The sequence below is a fragment of the Nicotiana tabacum genome, chromosome 9 (assembly GCF_000715075.1).
Source record: "Nicotiana tabacum cultivar K326 chromosome 9, ASM71507v2, whole genome shotgun sequence".
NCBI lineage: Eukaryota > Viridiplantae > Streptophyta > Magnoliopsida > Solanales > Solanaceae > Nicotiana > Nicotiana tabacum.
This window is the reverse complement of record NC_134088.1, coordinates 4,613,653-4,638,610: the sequence shown is the minus strand read 5'-3', so window position 1 is coordinate 4,638,610 and position 24,958 is coordinate 4,613,653. Positions and strand designations below refer to the sequence as shown.

Here is a 24,958-nt window from a genome sequence, read left to right as displayed (position 1 = left end):
AGTTATAGAAAGTGATGGTCAGAGCAACGATGTTGTATGGGGATGAGTGTTGGCCACTCAAGATTGCTCATGTCCAAAAGATGGAGGTAGCATAGATGAGGATGTTGAGATGGATGTGCGGGCACACCAGGTTAGATAGGATCAGAAATGAGATTATTCACGATAAGGTTGGGGTGGCCTCTATTGAGGACAAGATGCGATAAGCACGACTTAGGTGGTTTGGTCATGTGAGGAGGAGGAGCACAAACGCCCCGGTGAGGAAGTGTGAGAGGTTGACATTGGAGGGCCTACGGAGAGGTAGAGGTGGGCTAAAGAAGAGGTGGGGAGAGGTGATTAGGCAAGACATGGCGCAACTTCAGCTGACCGAGGACATGACCCTTGATATGAAGGTATGGAGGTCGAGAATTAGGGTAGTATAGTAGGTAGTGTAGAGTGTTCATAACATTAGTATTGGCACGTAGTCTCGTTTTCTGTTGGTAGTAGATTTTTATGACTAACCGTTGTTTTCTTTCATTGTTGATCACTTCCTATCTTGTTGTGTTATTCCGCTTTTATATGGCTTTTTGATATTGTCCTTTCTTGCCTATATTTTCATTAATGTGGTATTTATACTATCCTGAGCCGAGGGTCTATTCGAAACAACCTCTCTATCCTCACAAGGTAGGAGTAAGATATGCGTACACACTACAAAGGTTTGTGTACACACTACCCTCCCCAGACCCCACGGTGTGGGATAATACTGAGTATGTTATTGTTGTTGTTGTTAGGGTGTGTTTGGTATGACGGAAAATATTTTTCGAAAAATATTTTTCCATTTTTCACAAAATAGTTTGGAAAGTATTTTCCTAGATATCACATTTTTCTGAAATTGGAGGAAAATGACTTCCTTAGAAAAAATTAGGAAAACATTTTCCAAAAACTCCACAGACCCTCACATCTAATCCCAACCCCGCCCCCTTCTCTCCCTACCCCACCTCTCCCATCCAGCCCCCTCTCTCCAAAAGGCTTTTTTCTTTCAAATTTCAATTTTTTTCCGTCATCACCCACTATGCTATCCCCCCGCCCCGCCTAACAAATTATTTTTTTACTTCTTTTTTTTGTAATTTCAAATTTCTGTTTTTTGGTTTTTCTAAAACACCCCCCTCTGCCGCCTTGCCTCCCCCAAAAAAAAACATATTTTTTTTATATATTTTCAGTTTTAGTTTTTTCATCTTTCAGTTTACAGGTTCGAAATTTTACAAGTCAAAGTTATGAGTTCGGAGGTTTATGTGTTTGGAAGTTTACGGGTTTAGAAATTATTAGAAATTATAAAGTTTACGGGTTCGAAAATTCGCGGTTTCGAAGTTTAGCGGATCGGAAGTTTATGAAATTTGTGGGTTTGAAAGGTTGTTGGTTTGAAAGTTTATGACTTCATGTTTATTGTATCTAAATTATTTATGAATACTCTTGAAAAGTTATTTTCCTTAATTTGCGTACCAAACACCACAAAATAAGTAAGATTACTACTTGTTTTCCAGGAAAACATTTTCCACAGAAAATATTTTCCGTTATACCAAACACACTCTTAGTGGAAGTCAATTGTAATTTAAAAATATTTTGTTATTTTGAAGCTAATCTAACATGGCAAAAGAAATGGTAAATTATTACTTTTATTTAGTTAATTTTGATTTTAAAAATTAGAGGTAGCTCATCACTAAGATGTACAGTTCGATTTTTGTCAATTTTTTTTCTTTCTCCTTCCCTTTGTCCATTCGAGCCTGCGTTATTCCGAATTTAAAAAACAAATGTTAATTGTCATTGTTATTAATTATTGAATTATATATTTTTACTATTTAAAGTGTAACAGTTGTGAAAATCAAAGTTATTTGGATGTATCGTAATACTATTATTCTTCTAAGTTCAATACCTATAATATTTAAAATATCAACAATATATTTGCGTGGGCTACATGTTGGGCTAGACAACTATGTGATTTAACCCAATAGGCGTGTTCTTTCTTTGGGCCAACCTATACATGCTTGAGATTTTTACCTCCTATTGCAAAAGTTAGCACCTTATTTATTTTAAATAAATATCATTTTAAAAAATTATATTCTATAGATACTTTTTAATGTTTATAGCAAAATATCTAATTTTGGTTAACTCCTATACCTAAGCCACTAAATAAGATATTCAGTTACACTATTTTCTTTTCCTCTCTACTTTGATACATGGCATTCTCTTCCCACGCTCTCTCCTCTCTCTTTATTCTCTTCTCCTCCCCGCCGACGCAATTATGCTCACCGCCACACCACCATCTTCTGCTTCTAAAATCAGAAGAACAAACAGAGCGTTGATGGTTCAACGACTAAACTCTTTGTAAAGTTAAGTCCTTCGAGGCTTCTACCCCTCGGGCCAAATATATTACAAGCAGGATGATCCCTATCTTTCCCTTCTGGTAGATAAGCTCTCCAGTACCAATCCCTATCTTGAACTGTTACAAAGTATTTACCATTGGATGAGGTAGAATATTACCCAATACCCTAATATCGGCTTCAGCAAGCCTCACAGCAACATGATTAGATAATGCCTCTTAATTTCAAATATACCTTGACCAAATTGTTTCTGATTTGATCAGATTGGTTCTGAGGCGACAATTGGTAATTTATTGGATCGGATTCAGGGACCCATTGGGGCTGAGCACCTTGATTTTCTATTAATATATTTTCAATGTATCACACTGTATTTTCATGTATTTCATTGTATTCATTGTCTATTTTTTCATTGTAATTCAATATATTCCATGTATTTTATTGTATTCACTATTTTTTTTTCATTGTATTTCAATGTATCCCGCTGTATTCTATGTATTTTATTGTATTTATTGTCTCGCTATATGCCATGAATGTATTCATATGTTTTTTTAATTAATATAATTTATGTATTCAAATATATTATATAATTTCTCTGAAGATTGCTATGTTTCTGGGGTATTTTTCGGTTGAGAATCTTTTTTATAACTGGAAATACAAAATTTGTGTGTTGTAATTGAGTTTGTTGAGTTATATTAGGAGTCTATTATGTTAATTGATTCACTTTCCGTTTAAAAACAGTGTAATCCCATGTTTCACGCCATGAATATAGTCGAATACACTCGAATACAATATTTGATTAGCTGGACTTCCCTGATTCACGCCTATTTTTGCCATTGTATTCATGAATACAGTAACTTAAATACATCTAATACATCTTATAACAACAGAAAACGTATCTACAATCTGTAATATAGCAAATGGTATCTATAGATAGCTAATTACCACTAAAAGATAGTGCTTTATGAAAATTTCTCTACGAGCTTTAGTTTACTCAAAAATTGGAGAAATATAATAGGAATGTTCACACAAATAACCGATCGAATTTGCTGTTTACTTTTTCTAGCAAGTATACACAGATTATACACATATTATATATGGATATCATATATTATACATTTGGCAGTTATATTCAGTTTACTTAAATATTGGAGAAATATAATAGGGATCTTTCCACAAATAGCCGGTCGAATTTATTATTTACCTTTTCTAGCAAGTATACATAGATTATACATGGATTACATATATCACACATTCGGCGGCTATTTTAAGTTTAAGCATTTGGATAGGTGGCTATTTAAGTTAATTCTTCAATATAATTTTTTGGGGGGTGGTTTTAACGTTTGACCATGGACAGAATTTTAAGATCAAAAAGTTAAAGTATTGTCCATGCGTCAATACTTGTTAAACTTGAAGTTTTGCCCATGATATAAGATGAGACAAAATCTCAAGACCACCCACTTTAAAGGTTATTTGTGTACTACATCCAAAAAGATCTATAAGGTTATAACACCCATACCACGTCTTTTCTTTTTTTAGTCGAAACCAGAAAAATAAGAAGAATTAAATAATTGCTCACCAGACCGTTTAAATTAAAAATAGCATGCAAATATATAATATAGGTATATAATTCATATATAATGTGTAGAAATTCAAGATCAAAAGTTAAAAATGTTACGGACCAATACTTGTTAAATTTGACGTTTTGCTCATGGGACAAGCGGGAAAAAAAAAATTCAAAACCACTTGCTTTAAGAGCAATTTGTGTACTTCATCCAAAACTAGACCAAAAAGATCTATAAGCTCATAACTCCTATACCATGTCTTTTCTAAATTTATCTAAATAACTGTTTATCTGACCGCTTAAATTAGAAACAATATATGTATATATAATATTTATGTAACACTATTTAAATGTTTCTTTGTTAGTAATTTTTTACATTGTTTTTTGCTTTTTCAATTTAGAGACAATACGAGTCCAACTCACAATTGGAGGGAGTTATTATTTAGTTTGTTATAAAAAAAAAAAAAATGCTAGGCAAATATCTCTGATAGACACAAACCATCCACAATTTGGGAAGGTTAAACAATTAAAAATTACTCACTAATTTAAAGGAGATTTGAAATCTGAATCATCTTAAGATTATATATTTTTAAATCCTTTATGGCTCCGTTAATTTAAGGTTAATTATTTTTAAGAAATGCTTAATTAAGATTCCAGATCCATCAGCTATGACCCACTAGGATTCTTTATTTGGAAGCATTTTTTTTTTTTTTTGTGAGACAAAATATGAAAAATATCTGATCAAACGTGTACTTGCACCGAGTATAAGGAGGGCCTTTTTGTCCCTTTCTTTCTTAATTCACTCATTTTCAATGCTTTTGGCTACGAAAGAGAGCGTTCGAGCAATGATTAAGTTGTTTTCGTGTGATTTATAGGTGATAGATTCGGGTCGTGAAATTATTCAATGATATTTGCATTAATTTTTAAATTACTAAATTAAAATTCTAAACTTATCGATCGTATCCGTCGGTATTATTAAATTATTATTTTTAATTTATCGACGGATATCCGTCGGTATTGATATTATTAATATTATATTATTTTATGATATACCAACGGATATTCATCGGTAAGTAAAATTATTTGACCAACTACTTTCAGAAATGTACCGATGGCTTGTGGGGTCCATCGGTAATTACCGATGGATTCTGTCGGTTTATTTAATCGAGGAAGGATTTACCTACCAACCACTTACCGACAGACTTCCGTTGGTACAACTTTATTACCGAGGGACGTCTGTCGGTAATTTGCATCGATAAACATGTGATTTTTAGTAGTGAATTATATTACACCTTTTTAGGACACAACTCTTCTCCAAATCCTGCATAAAAGCGATATGTAGAAATAGAAACAGTCGTGGAAACACCTCTTGCAGAAATACAGGATACGACTGCGTACAATAAACCCTTATGGTTCGATTCTTTTCCAGATCTCATATATAACGGGAGTTTAGTGCACCGAACTATTTTTTTTTTGATGTCTCTATCAAATTTTGCACATTCCCATGTGAGTGAGCAGCCATGAATTTCGGCTGCGCTCTTTGATAGCTACGTTTTGAGATGTTCTTGATTTCTTCTATACTCTTTTTTTTTTTAAATTTTTAAAACCTTTTTGGTTAGTACAGGTCGTGTGAATGAGGGAATCTAATTTTAATTGATATCCTTACTCTCCGTTAGGGGCGAAGCTAGAATATTTTCGATTGAATGCAGTTTTAGTTTAAACCTTATATTGTATAAAGAGATACTAAATCAAATTTGAAATCCAATACAAACATATGATGTCGTTATCCTAAAATTTAAAAGTTATATAATTTCTTAGCCTTTGCGCTCTCCCTAGACAATGGGTATCAATAATATCATTCCGCTCTATGAGCAGTGTGCACAGGGGCGGAGCTATTGCGTGAGTTAAGTCGAACCCAATAATTTTGGTTCAGATTTTGTATTTGTTTCATGAAATTCATTTAATATGTACAAATTACTAATTTAGAATCCAATAACTTAATAGGACTAATATTCCAAATATAAAAGCTTCAAATTTTGACTCCATGTCTATGTGCATCCACTCAGCTATGAGATATACATAAGATTTTCCTCAACTCATCATACATATATTGTGTCATAAAAAAAATGGTTAGATACATCTCCACTCAGGGGCGGAGCTACGTGCGAGTTCGGCTGAATTTTGCAGCTTTGGTCATTTATATTTATCTTATGAAATTCATTGAATATGTACAAATTATTAATTTAGAACCCACTAACTTAAAAAAAAAAAAACTAGAATTCCGAACTCATAAGTTTCAAATCCTAACTCCGCATCTACCTCCACTTATATGAAAACACAACTCAATCGTTGTTAAATTTAATGTTATAAGCCTATAATATGTAGTATTAGTGTACCTCCATCTGAAAAACATGTTTGTATCCATACAATGAACATGAGTTTCATTAACAACTATAGGCATTGTCAATATATATTCAATAATGTAATTTCAACATGTGATAATCACTCACCAAATACATATTCTTTCAGCTTATTCAGTGTCATATTCATAACTTAATCTAGATTTATAAACAATGTAACTTTTTAGCCAAATTACAATATCATAACATTTCTATCTTCACGAGGTAGGGGTAAGATCTACGCAAACATCATCCTTCCTATACTTCACATGTGGGATTAAGTTGAGTTTATTGTTGTCGTTGTTGGACAGTATTCATAATCATATACTTTACTACGGATCCAAAATTTAAAATTTATAGATTCCTACGATGATTTTGAGTTAATACTATAATAGTCACTGGGTCCATAATTAATTGTTTATAAATATTTAATGCTTTCTTTCGTTGTTTCTCCACCTCACCCTTCTGTGTCTTACTTAAATAAAAGATAGATTTAGAGGTTCTGAATTTGACTTGACGATAGATATTTCTTTAAGTATATTCTTGGTTTTATCCAACGGAAAAGGCCAATATACCCATGTACTATTAAAAAAGATTTAAATGTACCCTCGTTATATTTTGAGTTTAAATATATCTCTGATGTTATACTATTGGTTCAAATATATCCCTTTTATGCTAAATTTGTACAAAGTGGACATCCAATCCTACATGATCCTGACATTTGATGAGGTGGATGCCACATGGCTTGCCACCTCAGCGCCCCTAACCCATTCTACCCCTCCCTTCTATTTTTTACCACTAAAATTTTCTTCTCCTCCACCACTATTATCACCATTACCGCTTGAAAAATATTGTATTTTAAATTTTAGTCTTTTATATATGGATTAGGGGTGTTGAGGTGGCATTTCATGTGGCATCCACCAATACCACGTAAGACTGGATGTCCATCTTGGACAAACTTAACATAATAGGGGTATATCTGAACGATTAGTATTACTACAGGGGTATATTTGGACCTAAAGTATAACAAAGGTTATATTTAAACATTTTCTCATAGTACATAGGTATATTTGGCTCTTTGCCCTTTATCCAACAGTGTTACATTAGAGGTGGGCATCGGTCGGTTCGGTTCGGTTATGAATATTATCGGTTTAGCATATCGGTTATCGGTTTACAAATTTGATAAAACCGATAACCGAATCGATAAGATATCGGGTATCGGGTATCGGTTAATCGGTTATCAATCATTATCGGTCCGGTTATCGGTTTACCCAATAAGATAACTCAATCAAGAGTTAAACAAAAAAGAAAAGACAATTCACCGGAGTTAAGTAAAAAAGAGAAGAATTCACATATAGCATACTAAAGACTTACGCTAGGAGTAACTAGTAAGGTCTATGAAGAATGAAGATGAAGCAACTGAAGAGTGGGGTTGAGAAAGAATAGGAGTGAATGAACTGAAGCTCTAACATTTGTATATACTTAAGGATAAAGTCGTAATTTTATTAATTCTTATTGGGTTATCGGTTAACCCATTAACAAAATTGGCAAACCGAGGCCCGAACCGATAACCCAATAGTAAAAAAATTCTAAACTGTTACCGAACCGTTAACCCAATAACCCGATATCGATAACCCAATAAAAAATTAACGGTTCGGGTTATCGATTTTATCCGATATATACCCAGTCCTGTGTTACATAGAATTTTAAATATGTATATAAATTTTTTTATAGACAAAAATACGACGGAATACAAGACATGAGTCATAGGGTTTAATCACGTAATAATTAATAAAATTTTGATTTAGTTTTATGTATATTTGGATGCACGTTATATGAATTTCACGAAGATTCCAAGACGTTGAATAATTAGGCAGAGTTACGTGTTACGACGAAGGCTTCAAGTGCAAATGAGTAAAAAAAAAAAAAAGGATTTCTTCCAATCAAACATTGATTCAAGTTAATGAGTTGTCTTTATTTTTTATTTATTAATTTATTTAAAAAGAATAAGTTGCTGCTTGTACGTATCCAATTACATATACAAACTATTCAAGTTTGATGACGCGGACCCAAAATTTTAATGTGACGGCATCACTACTATTTTACTCAACCAATACCCTAAAAGCTTCAAGTGTCATGGTGTCAAGTTATTTATATACGTATTTATTTTCAAGGCAAACGCATTTTCAAGTATGCTTACAATAGATCTTAGTGACCCGGCCCTTCTGTCACGATCCAAATTTTTCTTTGTAGGATATCGTAATGGCACCTAATCTTTAAAACTAGGTAAGCCTAACAACATGCGGAATATAACTGAAGTAACAATTAAATCTTAAAATCCAACAACTAGTATAAAGGAAATCTCCACAACTCAGTATATACATACTTGCCCAAAACCCAGCAAAAAACAAGTCACATGCTATATGAAATGATACTTAATATCCCTATGTAATAGTGTCTAAATAAGGACAAGGAAATAAAATAATTCAGGTGGAAGGGGGACTCTGAGGCTTGCAGATGCCGACAGGTATATCGTAAAGTCTTTGCGTACGAACTCAACTCACTCATACCTGGTCTGGTAGGAATTACTTGGATTTGCACAAAAAGATGTGTAGAAGTATAGCATGAGTATACCACAACGCTACCTAACCCAACCCGCTATAAATATAAATTATAGGAATCTAATTCGAACAATATAATTGTCACGATCCAAAATTCAACTAGTCGTGATAACACCTAACCCAACCCGCTAGGTAAGCCAATTAACAATTAACCAATTCCAATAACAATTAATAAAGCAAATAAGTAAAGAAATATTGAATCAGATATATTCCCCAAGGACTGGTAGTACAAATCATAAGTTTCTATAGATAGAATTCACAAAGCTGGTATCAAGTAAATACATCGTCTATTTGAAAAGTACATAAACTGAGTTTTATGAATCTAAGGCTACCATGTACAAGAGGCAGTTACAACCGGAACGCAGGTACGTCTTCAATTCCAGCTCCCATAGGACACAATAACATCAACAACCAACATTTGCACGCAAGGTGCAAAAGTATAGTATGAGTACAACTGACCCCATGTACTCAATAAGTAACAAACCTAACCTTAGGTTGAAAGTAGTGACGAGCTGGAACAAAGGTCGGGTCCAACACCAATAGCCAATAGCAATTCATAGCAATGTAAATCAAGCAAAGAAGTAATTCAAAGATAAAATGCTCAGCTTTTTCATAATTTCCTGAAAAATAGTTCCGCTTTTCAACTATATCAGTGAAAATCCAAATCCTTTACCGAAATCATTGAAAATATGAATAAGTTTAAAAACTATAAATTTTTCCCAAAAATTCTTTCCACAATAAATAAGATGTTTCATTTTCTTTCGAGATAACAAGTGTGAAATACCTCTCTATGTCCATATATCAATATGTGTGAGAAGTCATGAATGACGTGATACCGTACAACATGAGAAAAATGCATCTTTATGCATGTATGTCATGTGTGCATATCACTGCCATGTATCTCATAGATGAACTCATGTACTCACACTCTCAGAGTACTCAATCTCACTGTCTTACACTTTTCACTCATCATGCTCAAGCACTCAGTATTGTATATGGCCAAGCCGGCCCAAGGAAGATCCATCCCAGAATATATACATCAACTGACCAACAGTCACTCAGTACTGAGTAGGGGCAAATCGAGCCCATGGGGAAGATCCATCTCCAGGTATATAAATGCTTCGGACAAGATCCATGGAAGATCCATCCCCAGGTATATCAGGGGAAGATCCATCCCTCAGTATAATCAACCGCGCTCATTAGGGGTGTGTGCAGATTTCGGAGGGGCTCCTTCAGCCCAAGCACTATAATCCGCATGGATAACTCACATGCTATAGTATCAATATCAGAATCTGCACGGACAACTCACGTGCTATAGTATCAATATCCTCACAATCAGGCCCTCGGCCTCACTCAGTCACCAATCTCTCTAGTCTCTCTCTTGGGCTCACAATGTCATGAAACTAGCCCAAAAATTATGATATGATATATCAATAAATAACAACAGAAACTGATATATGATGTGCATATGAATGCATATGACTGATTATATAAAGAAATGAAAGCAAAAAACTCAACAGTAGAAACGACCTCAGTAGATCCCAACAGGATAAACATGTAGTCTAGACATGGTTTCTAACATGGATCACAACTCAATAGCTCAAATACATAGAAATTGCATGGTTATAGGTAAGATCATGTAACTACATAGTTCCACAGAAATAACGAAGTCACAATTCACATTGTGCATGCCCACACGTCCGTCACCTAGCATGTGTGTCATCTCAACACCAATCACATAGCACGTAATTCGGGGTTTCATATCCTCAGCACCAAGTTTAGAAGTGTTACTTACCTCGAACAAGTCAATTTCAATACCGAGCAAGCCAAGCGATGCTTCAAAATTGCCATCTCGTGCGTACCGACCTCCGAACGGTTCAAAACTAGCCAAAAGCAACTCAAATACATCAAATAATGTCAAAGGAAACAAACCCATCGATAAATGTTGAATCTTAATCAAAAGCTCAAAATCACCCAAAAAGTTCCATCCGGTCCCGCACCTCAAAACCAGACAAAACTCATAAAATTCGACAAGTCATTCAATTACGAGTCCAACCATACTAGGTTCACTCAAATCCGACTCCAATTCGATGTTCAAAACTAAAAAATTCACATTATGAAACTTTAGGCCAAAACCCCCAATTTCTCTTTAAAATTCATCAAGCAATTGCCAAAAATGAAGATGGATTCCTGAAATAATATCCAAACCAAGTGTAGAATACTTACCCCAATCCTTGTGATGAAAATTGCTCCAAAAATTGCCTCAATCCGAGTCCCACATCTCAAAATATGAAGAAAGAACCAAAACCTCGATTTTATAGTTTCTGCCCAGCATTTTTGCGTATGCGGTTATAATGTAGCATCTGCGACTTTCGCTTATGCGGATAAAATATCGCCTTTGCGAAGTCCATGGAGACTGGTCCTTCCGCACCTGCGACATTTCCCGCCTCTGCGCACGCACATGTGCGCCAACAACTCCCGCTTCTGCGCCACTCGCCGCTTCTGCGACTAATCCTGCGCTTCTGCGAACGCGTAGATGCCCTCTTACTTCCACTTATGCGATTTTCCTCAGCAGCTCACACCTCGCTTCTGCGACCACCTGCGCAAACCAGTCGCATGTGCGATCACACCAGAACCAACAACCCACACTAACCTTGGCCAAAACTTCCAAAATGCTCCGAACCTTGTCCGAAACTCACCCGAGCCCCTCGGGACCCCGTCCAAACATACCAATAAGTTTCATAATATAATACGGACCTACTCGAAGCCTCAAAACATACATAACCATATCAAAACAACGAATCGCACCTCAAATCGAACTTAATGAACTTGAAATTTTCAACTTCCATAACTCGTGCCGAAACATAGCAAATCAACCCGGAATGAACCCAAATTTTGCATACAAGTCCCAAATGACATAATGAAGCTATACCAATTCCCGGAACTACAATCCAAATCCGATATCAAAAGTCCACTCCTGGTCAAACTTTTCAAAAATTCAACTTTCGCCATTTCAAGCCAAATTCAAGTATGGACCTCTAAATCACAATCTGGACCCGTTCCTAAGTCCAAAATACCCAACGGAGCTAACGGAACCGACAAAACTCCATTCTAAGGTCAAATACCAAAAAGTCAAACTTGGTCAACTTTTCCAATCTAAAGCTTCCTAGTTGAGAATCATTCCCCCAAATCAATTTCGAATAACCTGAAAATCAAAACCGATGATTCACACAAGTCATAATATAACATACGGAGCTACTCATGCCCGTAAACTATCGAGCGAAGTGTAAATGTCCAAGACGACCGGTCGGGTCAATAATTACGGCCTTTACGAAGAAATAAAAATTTAACTCAAAAAATTAACTCGGTCCCGTGTCTCGGAACCCGACCAAAAATTATAAAAATTTGAACACTCATTCAACGACGAGTCCAACCATACCCAAATTACTAAATTTTGATCACAACTCGGCCGTCAAATCTTCAAATTAAAGCCTATGAAATTTCTGCAATTTCCAACTCAAAACAATAATTAAATGATAAAAACAACAATAGGTTCATGTAATTTAACCAAAATCGAGTTAGGAATTCTTACCCCAATGATCTCTTTGAAAATCTCCCGAAAATTCGCCTCACACCGAGCTCTCTAAGTCCAAATATGTAGTATGAAAATTGAACCCTCGAACAAGACCCCTTTTTGCCCAGCAATTCTCGCTTCTGCAGGCCTTGGGATCGCACGTGCGGAAAAATCATCGCATGTGCGGATCCCACTTAAGTCCAGAAATTCCGCTTCTGCGGACTATGGCTCGCACCTGCAAGCTTGCTTCTGCGACCATAGCCTAAGCCAGCCTCGTCCGCATCAACGATCACACCTTCGCACCTGCGGACTCGCATATGTGGATAACTCCCAGCACTTGCGATCCCAGCTGGGCAAAGCCAGCTTCGCTTCTGCGACCAATTGCTCGCTTTTGAGAGTCTGCATCCGCGACCAATCCCTCCGCAGGTGCGATGACAATAGAAGGTTGGAATTTCAGCAAATTGCACATGTCCAATTTTGATCCGAATTCAATCTGTTTCATACTCGGGGCCCCCGGGACCCGTCCGAATATACCAACAAGTCTCAAAACACCTAAGGGACCTACTCAAGGCCAAAAATCACATCAAACAACATCGATTCTATAAATTGCCACCCAAATTCAAGCCTGTGAACTATGAACTTTCGAATTCCGAAACCAATGTCGATTCATATCAAAATAACTCTGATTGACTTCAAATTTTGCACACAAATCATAAATAACATTACGGACCTATTCCAACTTCTGGAATCGGAATCCTATCCCGATATCAATAAAATCAACTTCGGGTCAAACTTTCGAAATCTTCCAAACCGTAATTTTTCTAACTTTCGCCAATTCATGTCGAAACGACCTACAGACCTCCAATTCAACATCCGGATACGCTCCTAAGTCCAAAATTATCATATGGAGCTATTGGAACCGTCAAAAATCTATTCCGGAGTCGTGTATACAAAAGTCAAATTACGGTCAACTCTTACAACTTAAACCTCCAACTTAGAGACTATGCGTCCCATTTCACTCCGAAGCTCACCTGAACCCGAAACCAACCATCCTGACAAGTCACATAACCATAATATAATATAGAGGAGGCAATAAATAGGGGATCGTGGCTAAAATACTCAAAACAACTAGCTGAGTCGTTACACCTTCCCCGGACTCAAGGTATAGCGGAGACTTAGTGCACCAGGGTACCTTTTATATCAAAAATTTCTATCGAAGTTTTCGAGTAAGGTGTTCCTTCAATACTACACATAGGTCCGTCTCTAATCATACACGTAAATAGTTTAAGACTTTGTCAAAAATCACTATCAAAGGAGTATGGATGCATAAGAAACAGATCAAGTCGGTTATTATAAATCAAACTAAAATGTTATCTTAGAAAATCTTAGTTTTAATGGTAGAGTTACTCGATATGTATAATATAGAAAACATGAGCTATCAAATAAAAATGGCCGGACAACACACAAACTAGCGTTAACACCACCGTTATAAAAACAAAATTATGAACCTAAAAAACAATACGTAGATTCTATCCGCGAAATGGTGAAAAAAATTCATAAAAACATAATGAGCCATGAGCAATATACTTATAGTGAAAACTGGAAAACAAAAAGTCAAAAAAAAAAAAAGGTTGAAAAAAAAGAAAAAAAAGGAAAAAGTGAAACAAGTCTTGGAATTTTAAATGTTTTTTAATAAAAAATATATAGGAACTTTCGGAGTAAAAGTGATGAAATATAAATGAAACTTGCTTTTCAAGTCATCTCAAGTCATTAGTCAACTTTTTCCTTTATCTCGTCGCAATTTGGTAGAGCTTTTAAGATTGTATTTAGTTTGAGCTCGAAAATATTGAATATGTGAGTATATTACAGATTTATAGTTTTATTGAAACGTGTTAATAATCTAATTATAATTTGTATAATCGTGTGGTCAGTGGCGGACCCAGAATTTTGTGCAAGCGGGTTCAGTCGAAAAAGTCCATAACTAATATAAGCGGTATAAACCGTATAAGCGGGTTCAAAAATAATTTCTATACAAAATTTATCTTGCTTTAACCATAATTTATATATATACATAATATTATTTTTTGAACGGAACCCGCTTCTAATCACTTGGGTCCGCCCCTGCGTGTGGTATAGTAAAATCTTTAATCGAATAGATGCGAATTCAATTCTCATTGGTTCCATTCACCTTCCCAATATAATAAGTACTAAATTCTTTTTTAAAAAATTAAGAAAATATGAAAAAGGATTGGGGAGCCTCTAAACTTCTCGATATCTCAAAAGCACATTGGAATCGTCTCCTTAATGCCTTTTCATTATCTTCTCAACAAATTGAGTTTGAATAATACAAATTGGTTAGCTGATGCTATAGCTAGATATCTCGAGTTCGATTCTTAAAATAAAAAAATTTCTTGATAAAAGATGCTTTATCCCTTTAGCGTGGATTACAAATGCCAAATAATCAACCAAAAAAATTCAATTTCAAGAAAAATTACTAAAAAAAGATGTACTTACACAAAAAAAATATTTTCAGAATTTTCTTAAATAAATGAAAAACAATGAAGAATATTTCATGGTACAAAACCTTATAGAGGGGGTTGGTCCGGTTGGATATCCAAAGTCCAAAGCCAATAGGGATCACAATAACAAGGGTATTATTGGAAATTCACATTCCACAATCATTGATCTTAAAATCTATTTATTCATATATATATAATAATAACAAAAGAATACTTGTATAATGTACTATATACCACCTACATACATATATCCTACGTGTATACAAATCATTATCTACGAAAAGTATAAAAAAAATAAAAATAAAAATAATCAAAAAATACATGTAATACAGCTGAAACTTTTTACCTCTTCTTTCTTTCTTTCTTAGGACTCTTTCTTTTATAAATCTTCTTTAATTGGGAAGAACACAGCAACTTCGGCTGAGTTATTTTTAAGTATAATTTTTAAAGTTTTTTTTTTCAGTTCTTTTTTAGTTTTATTAAATAAATATAAGCAATCCCTCACCAGCACTTGTTTAGAAGAACAAGAAAAACACAGAACCAAGCAACCCAGATAACCTCTTCATATATACTATTATATATAAGAAAAAAAATAATATAGAAGAGTTTTCGTGTTAAACTTGTTCTTACTCATTCTCTAAGATAATTATATTCTGTCCCCTTTCTCGTGGTTTTTTTTATAGTTTAATTTTCTTAAATCTTGCTTTTGGTTTTCTGTACAGTGTTTTCTTTTTAAATTTCTAGAAAAAATTTGTCTTTTTTATTATTTTGGTTACAAGAATCATAGATTTCATCTGGGGTTTCTGAGAACTGGGAGTTTGGTGGGGGCGGGGGTTGTAAAGTTTGGATTTTTATGTGATTTTTTCTGATTTGAAGTCTGAAATCTGCACTTTGTGAAGAATTGTTTGGTGGGTCAGTGAAATTTTGGAGTTATATTGCTGAATTCCTTTGTGGGTCTGCTGAAATTTGGGAAAAAATTGTAAAATATTTGGTGGGTTGTTTTTGGTTTTGGTCAATTTGGGAGGTTTTAGTAGATTTAACCTTAAAAATCTGATCTTGGTTGGGAGATCCCTTTTGGGGTTTATTAGGATTTGAGTAATTGGTGATTTTCACATAGTGTTTATGGCACTTTGACATCTGTTTGATAGATTTTCTGGGTTGAATCTTGAGGATTTGGGTTCTTGAAGTTGTGATTTGGAACTTTGTTTTGGTTGTTTGGTTGATATTTTGAGGGCTAAAATGAGTAGTTCAAATGCTTCATCAGGTGTAGTTCAAGTAGGCAAACTTTTGGTTCATATTGCTGAGAATGGGCAATCGTATGAACTGAATTGTGATGAATATACTCTTGTTGATGCTGTTCAGCAATTTCTTGAATCTGTTTCCGGTATTCCGATTGGTGATCAGCTTCTTTTGTGCTTAGATGTGAAACTTGAATTGCATTGTCCCCTTAGTACTTATAAGCTCCCATCCGATGACCGGGAAGTTATCTTGTTTAATAAAGCTAGAATGAGGAGCAATGCGCCACCTCCATTACCCGAGGAAGTTGAGATAATTGATATTCCTGACCCACCATTGCCATCGTCTTCTCATGACCCTCACCCTTTGGATGATGCTACAGACCCTGCCTTAAAAGCGTTGCCTTCTTATGAGAGGCAATTTAGGTTCCACTTCCAGAGCGGTCATGCCATTTATAGCCGTTCCCAAATGAGGATCGAGACTTGTGAGAGGCTTTTAAGAGAGCAAAAAGTGCAAGAACGGGCATTAGGGATTGCTAGGGGCAATCTTGATCACTTCTATGGGATGATAGTGCAAAATTACAATGACTTTTTAAAGTGTTATTCCCAGCAATATCGTAGCCATTCTAATTTGCTATCTAATTTTGGAAGGGATATAGAGAAGTTGAGGTCTTGCAAACTTCATCCTGCTTTGCAGACTGCTAACCGCAAGTGCTTGCTGGATTTCGTGAAAGAAGAGAACTTGCGGAAGTTGGCAGAGGATTGTAGTGGTTCACATAGGCAGTTTGAGAATAAAGTCGCCGAATTTAAGCACGAGTTTGGAGAGCTAGAGCACAATGCTAAGCATTTATTTTCTACCAAAGGTTCACATATTATTAGGGAAGTGGAACTAGCTATCAGAGACCATCAGAAATATGTCAGTGAACAGAAAAGCATAATGCAGGCTTTGAGGTTTTCTCTCCACCTCTTCCTCTCTTACTTTCTCTGAGAAGCTTATTAATTTACATGTGGTGCATACCTGCCAATATATTTATGTTGTGCTTGTCTGCAGTGTTGTCAAAGGCGAAAAGCTCTAAAAAATGCTCCAGGTTGATTGGGGCTTTAAGCATTTAAGTTTGGGTTTTAGTTTTAAAAAAAAGGCGCAATGAAGGAAAAAAAATAAAAATATACACTATGTAATTTAAGAAAAAGGTAACAAAGTCATTCATACTGTTTTCCTTAACAACTAATACACTTATTTGTCGATATTTGTCGTTTAGTACCGCTCGATTCAAGACAGAACTCATGGACAATGAGTGCACACGCCTTATTGTCTTCTCTATACGGAAGCACAGCTTAAGCGAGGCAGAGCGCCCTTCCCAAGCTTTTTATGAGCTTCAGGGCATAAGCGCACCTTAAATGAGCATTTGACAACACTACCTGTCCGCAGTGCTAATCTACTGATTTGGAGGCTAAGCTTGGGGACAGTTTTCTGCTTGCTTCATGTAGGTTTTGGTGATACTTAGACTTGTAGAAAGAAGTTCTTGGTAATGAATTATAGAGTCTTTTGCACAACGGATGGACCTTCTCTAAGAAAATGTTATAGATACTTCTTTTGGCCCCTTTTTTTAGATATCTAAAGTGAGTGATACTTCCTTGGCTCTTACACCTTGCAAGACTTTCGGGTTAAAGGTAACTCAGTAACTTAAATACTTTCTGTGCGAGTTATTTGTGGATGTCATGTTCACGGATGGCTCAAATGATTTAAAACTGAAGTCACGTGTGAAGCGACAAAGGGTGAAATCTGATTCGGAAGTTCTCGAGCACTCTCCTTCGTTGATATTGTTCTTGTTTAGTTCGACCTTTCTGTGGTCTCAGATTTTTAGTAGAAAGAACCATCCTCATTTATAAGCTGAAGCATTAGTTTGACTTTGATCATTAGTTTTACCAAATGATTTTTTGTTTTCCAGTAGGGGGTCACGTTTCAGAGGTGAAGGTAGTTGATAGATGACAACTCCTTATATGTCAAAATAGATCCTTAGACCATATGTATTTCTTTCTGGGTTAGCTATTAAGCTATATCCAGCAATTTGGAACATGTAAAGAATGCTCAGGATGTTTACAATCTTTGTCATGTCACAATGATCTGGATGGACGAAGGTAAGGAGCCCTGGATTTTGATGTTTTTTAACCTTAGAGTCTGAAGGATTATAGGATGACTGTTGAATTAATTGCTTTGAGTACATTCGTTGCTTTACCTGGATATAGTCAATTTGTTTTTCCTTGGATAAGAATGACTATTGACACAGCTTTTAAGATGCTGTTAGTTTGCCTTCTTATGTTTGATATCTCTGTTCATTTTATATGCAGCAAGGATGTGAATATGGTAAAAAAGCTTGTGGATGACTGTTTGGCCAACCAGTTATCATCTTCACTCCGTCCGCATGATGCTGTTTCAGCCTTGGGACCGATGTATGAATGCCATGAGAAAAGTTACCTTCCCAAGATGCAGGCTTGTGATGGTGAAATCTCAAATTTGGTTGACTTCTGCAATGATAAAAAGAATGAAATGAACATTCTTGTGCATAGTTACATGCAAAAGGTAGCATATATCCAGTACACCATCAAAGATATACGATGCAAGTTTGCTGTTTTCCAGGAAGCTTTGAGGCGTCAAGGCGATTTATTCGAGCACTTAAAAGTGGTCCGAGGGATTGGTCCTGCTTACAGGGCATGCCTTGCTGAAGTGGTACGAAGAAAAGCGGCAATGAAACTATACATGGGAATGGCTGGACAATTAGCTGAACGGCTTGCAACCAGGAGGGAGACAGAAGTTCGTAGAAGAGAGGAGTTTCTGAGAGTTAATAGTACATACATTCCTCGGGATATTTTGGCTTCCATGGGACTGTACGATACCCCTAACCACTGTGATGTCAATATAACTCCTTTTGACACTAAATTGCTTGACGTTGATATCTCAGACATTGATCGATATGCTCCTGAGTATCTGTTGGGACTCTCTTCCAGGAGTGAAAAACACGGGACATCAAAGAGTCCGCTTTCCATGTCTAACGACGGTTCTCAATTAGCTGAAACTGAGTTAAGTGACTTTGCTGAGAAAATTGATTGTGAGGGATTACTTCAGGGTTCAGAGGTTCTGGATATTGCTGGAACTAGCAAAATGGAAGTGGAGAATGCAAAATTGAGGGCTGAACTTGCTTCTAAGATAGCCTTTATGTGTTCTACCTGTCCTGATTTTGATTATGAATCGCTTGATGACAGTAAAATTGATAGTGCACTGAAAGAAGCAAGAGAGAAAACCTCTGAGGCTCTACATCTGAAAGAAGAGTACGAAAAGCACCTTCATTCTATGCTTAAGACGAAACAAATTCAGTGTGAATCTTATGAAAAACGGATTCAGGAGTTGGAACAGCGGTTGTCTGATCATTACTCACAAGGGCACACACATTCTGCTGATGAGGGTGTTTCTAACTTAACTGTTTCAGCTGTGAAGAATGATGACAGCAAATCTGACATGCCTCATATGCCCACTGAAGTCATGGATGAGGTTTCTTGTGCTTCTAGTTCATCAAATATCAAACCTGGCTCTAAACAAATTAAGGAACAAGAAGGCTTAGATGACAATATGACTGATTCCTCTGGCATGATAAACCCTCAGTTGGATTCATCTATGCTAGATCCACATCGTGAAGAAGAGCATGAGAACCTTCCCGTGAAAGACAAGAAAGATACCGGATTAGCGGCTGGTGGAGATATCACACTTGCGACAAGTTCCATGGCTGTGAGTATATCCCACCCTCAGAATGACATACCTTCTGAAGTAACTGGTGAACAAGATTTGGATGCTAAAGAAAGATCGGATCTTCTCCTGGAGTTGCAAGGTGTCGTGGCTGAAAAATCAAAGCTACTGGATGAAAGCGAAGCCAAGGTAAAATCCTTAACAGAGGAGGTAGCCAAGCTGGTGAGAGAGCTGGAGATCAGAGGGAAGCTTCTTGATGAATCTCAGGTATTCTTTAGTTTCCTGAACTTCTTTAAATTTCTGGTAACTGCTGGAATTATCATGACCTTAGAATTCCAGATTCTTGAAAGTATAATCTTAGCGTCCATAGCTTGTCTTCCATGTATTTATATGTTTTTTGGAGTCATAACTTTCTTTAGAGAAGCTGGTAGGAGGATCGAAGTAACTAGTGTTCTCTTCCTGTGCAAGAATAGATATATCGCTTGAGGATCATTGACATGCAAGAACAGAAGTATCGCTTAAGGATCATTGATGTAATTTCAATGTGGTTGTGGATAATTTTATGGGTGTATTTCCTTGGTAAAAGAAATTTATGTATGCATTTCCAATATTAGTGTTAAGGAATTAGGTTATCCTGCTAAATTGCTGCTCCTGGAAAATTTATGCTTGGATGCTAAATGGATGTCCTTAGGATTTGTTGATTTATTACTGCGCCACTATCTCTTCTCATCTTCTTGAGCCGAGAGTCTATCGGAAACAACCTCTCTACTCCTCCGGAGTAGGGGTAAGGTCTACGTACACACTATCCTCCCCAGACCCCACTTGTGGAATTCAACTGGGTTGTTGTTGCGGTAGGTCAATCATAAGAATGTTGCGTGATATGTGGGTTAGGCTCACATGATGGGCTGAATTCTGCCACAAACAAAAGCCCGGTATTTAAGTGGAAAAGGCAGAAGGGCAGGCTCATTATCCACCCAGTTTAAAACCGTGCGTCACTGGCACTTGAGGATTTTTCGATTATAAAAAATATTTTATGTGCTATGTGACTATAGGAGGCTATTTGCTTCACTTACTAGTTACCTGGGAGTTGTAATACATAGATGATTCGTGAATAATAATGAGTGGTTGTTGTGTGATGAATAATAATACATGGACTGTTATACAAAGATTGTGATGTCCAAGCCTAGAATTAGCTTTATCGGAGTATTGCTAATGCATGTTGATATTTTATGTTGTATAAATAATACAAAGATTCTGCATGGGTTAGTTACATGGAATTTTATACTATATCAGTCTTATAGAGTTATATAAAATGGAGAGTTTTATGCCGGAATTATGTTTTCTCGTACAGCAAAACCGAGCAAGCTTTAAGTGGTTTATTGGTAAATTGCCTAGTCATATGGATAAATCAAATTATTATCTACAGTGAAAAAGAATGGGTTGTAAAGCTATCAAATCTTGATCATTCCTAATCCTTAACCAACCAACCCAAATCCTTAAAATTTTAATGCGTTTTCTGGAAGAGGACATGTAACACTGAAGGTACAGAAATGCTCACTGAGAATGCATGAATAAAGTCTTCTGTTTTTCGTTATTCATTGACCTGTGGTTTGTCATTTCCAATAATACCCCTCTGTAGTGCTGATGTAGTTCCTTGGATGTAGTGCAAGCTTTATACCTAAAGTGTAATGAGTAAAATTGTAAATGAATGAAGAGTTAAGCCATACAAATTTAATATCTTGGGGGATGAATAAATTAGCTCTATCCTATCGGTCACTCTTTGTCATAGTTGTTGAGAGAGTTTTCTCTACAATACTAGGTCAAAAGTTCAAAGCTGGTAGTTTGCAAACAAAAAAAAAAGAAGAAGATGGATTTCTCTTGCACTGTGAAGACTCTTACAAGTTACAATAGAGTCCTTTGTTAGAGTTAGGCCTAATGTGTGACGGCAATTGTTATCTCATGGTATGCTAATTTATTGATCGACTTTTACTTAATCCTTTTCTATAATTAACTTGCAGATGAATTGTGCCCATCTAGAGAATTGTCTTCATGAAGCGAGAGAGGAAGCTCAAACCCATCTATGTGCAGCTGATAGAAGGGCTTCTGAGTATAGTGCTTTGCGTGCTTCTGCAGTTAAAATGCGCAGCCTCTTTGAAAGATTGAGAGCGTGTGTGTTGTCCGGTGGTGTAGCTGGTTTGCCTGAGTCCTTGCGTGCGTTATCTCAATCTTTAGCCAAGTAAGTTCTCGCCGTTCACTCTGCTTTATACTTTGTTTTGTGATGCATGACAAAAACTTACTAATCTGTAAAATACTTTTTTAGTTGGTGGTCATAAAATGTTTAAGATGCAAGATCCATCGGGAAATAACGATGTGTTCATTTTTCCATAACCAACCCCATTAAAGAACTTCTAGCGTGCCATTAATTATCTTGATGCCTTTTCACCTAGCCTTATTCTTTAGTTTTCTTTATTTTCAGAGTACAATATTTCCACATTTTAGACATGGGTTTCCTCTATTTTAACTTGCTTTCAACTCAATGATGAATCACCAGCTTGATATTTGCATGGCTCAACACCTTCAATATGTATATTATATCTTATTCAAGAAACTTGTCAAAGTTCTTCTCAAGGATAAAATGCTTAAGCCATGATCTTGTTTATATTAGTTCCAGTCCTCAAATCTAACCTAGTGATCAAAAGGAATGTCTTGCGATTTTGGCAATTGGAGTCGTGTCAAGGGGCTTTTTTTTTGCTTGCTTCTATGCAGTAAATGAGAATAAGTGGAGTGAAGAAATGTGTTGAATAACTATAAAAATTTTCTTTTATCCCTAAATTCTACAAGGGGAGAACTAAATGTAACTAGGGAGCAATTCCTGATATTATAACATGTTTGTTTTTGGATTAACTACTTAAAATATTAGGAGTTAGGACAATGACTACCATTTGTTGACTGTCAGCCCATTGGTTTACTGGTGGAGTGGACTAAAAATATAATGGTAATAATTACTGTATATGCAATCTTTTCACTAACACAGGCTGATGCAAGTTAAATTGATTTGTTTTTAGTTCAATCAATGAAAAAGAAGAAGATGGCTCAGCTGAATTTCGTGAATGCATTCGGGTACTTGCTGATAAAGTTGGTGCGTTATCAAGGCACCGAGCGGACCTGGCTGACAAATGTACCAAGTTTGATGCTGCAAATAAACAGCTAGCGAAGGAGTTGGACGAAAAGAAAGAATTGGTTAACACCCTCTATAAAAAGCATCAACACGAGAAGCAGGTACACTTTATAGTAACTAGTATTCTGGTCATATACATAGTACCATTACTACAATGTGATCTATTCTCAAGGTATTTGTAGTTTGTCTATGTTTGAGCTTTCAGTTTCATAGACAATGAAAGTACTGTTATGTTAAGCAATGGTTTGGAAATACAATTAATAAGGATAGCATGTAGCGGCTGTAAATTGTTCTCGTTTTCTCTCTTTCCTTGATCTTTTTTTGGGAAGTGTTCCCTCTTAGATTGATCTTAATCTATATTGCGGAAAAAATAGAAATATTGCTGGTTAGGACAATGGTTTGGGCATGATTTTAAAGTGACAGAAAAAGTTTGATCCATTGAAATTTCTTGTTTATGCGACTTATTCTTTCCTAATTGTTAATCAGGCAAACAAAGAGAAGATATCGTTTGGGCGTTTAGAAGTCCATGAGATTGCAGCATTTGTCCTCAACTCTACTGGAAATTATGAGGCTATCAATCGAAACAGTCCTCGTTACTATCTCTCTGCAGAATCTGTGGCTTTGTTTACTGACCATCTTCCAAATCGTCCAAGTTACATCGTAGGGCTGGTTGTGCATATTGAACGACAGACTGTGAGGCTGCCACCCTCAACATCAGTTCGAGCTGACCATGATAGAGACCGTTTAGATATACTGACTTCTGACACAGGAACGACCAATCGTTTGTCCTTGAATTCAGGATCAACTACGAACCCGTATGGTCTCCCTGTCGGCTGTGAATACTTCGTAGTGACAGTAGCCATGTTACCTGATACCGCCATTCATTCGTCACCTACTTCCTGATCTCATGAATGGAAATGAAAGAAATGAGGGAAGAAAAACAAAATTGTACAGAATGATTTATATAGTAACTAGTACTCTTTTTAGAGGGATTCTTTGCTTGATTTCCCAATGTACAGCTGATGATGAAAATCAATCAGAACTCTTTCTGTGTATATAGCTTTTTTCTTATAAACATGTAAAGTTCTGTGAATATTCATCCTCCTTTTGTTAGTGCCTTTATCAAAACATTTGAATATTCATCCTCCTTTTGTTAGCGCCTTTATCAAAACATTTGAATATTCATCCTCCTTTTGTTATTGCCTTTATCAAAACATTTGAATATTCATCCTTCTTTTAGTATGCGGTTGTTATTGCTGGTTGTTACTGCTTTTTTTTTTCTTTGTGCCAGAGGTCTATCGGAAACAGCCTCTCTACCCTCAAGGTAAGGGTAAGGTCTGCATACACACTACCCTCCCCAGACCCCACTCTTGGGATTATACAAAGTTTTTTTTTGTTGTTGAATCCTTCTTTTGGTAGTGCCTTTATGGCTTTATCAAATGTTTGATTATAGCTCATGGCATCATCGTCATGAGATTTGCAGGCCCGACTAATCCGGATTCGTGTGATGTAAGCCCCACTAAAAGGGATAATGCTCCCTATGAGGAGTTATTTCGAAGGTCTGAACGCCCCTTATTGAATTCGAGATGTCTAGTTAAGGGCAAGTCGCACCACACTCATTGGTGGTTGGTGCCTTTGATCTTTTATTTTAGCTGGACTTTGTTGTGAAAAACCTTGTTTAGTGCCTAGTGCTTGTCCATTTATCCTTTTTATTTTATTGAATATGTTGAGTTATTAATTATTTGTTGTGGCAGCTGAATGTTTGGCTATTAACTAGA

General features: G+C 36.1%; 1 protein-coding gene across 1 annotated transcript; it reads left to right on the top strand.

Moving 5' to 3' along the window:
• Positions 1-15,394: 15,394 nt before the first annotated feature.
• Positions 15,395-24,322, top strand: LOC107831115 (autophagy-related protein 11). Its single transcript, XM_016658845.2, has 5 exons — positions 15,395-17,214; positions 18,613-20,269; positions 22,021-22,238; positions 23,068-23,281; positions 23,667-24,322. The coding sequence occupies exons 1-5, from the start codon at positions 16,268-16,270 to the stop codon at positions 24,081-24,083; spliced, it is 3,453 nt and encodes a 1,150-aa protein (XP_016514331.1). The 5' UTR covers positions 15,395-16,267; the 3' UTR covers positions 24,084-24,322.
• The last annotated feature ends 636 nt before the right edge of the window (positions 24,323-24,958 follow it).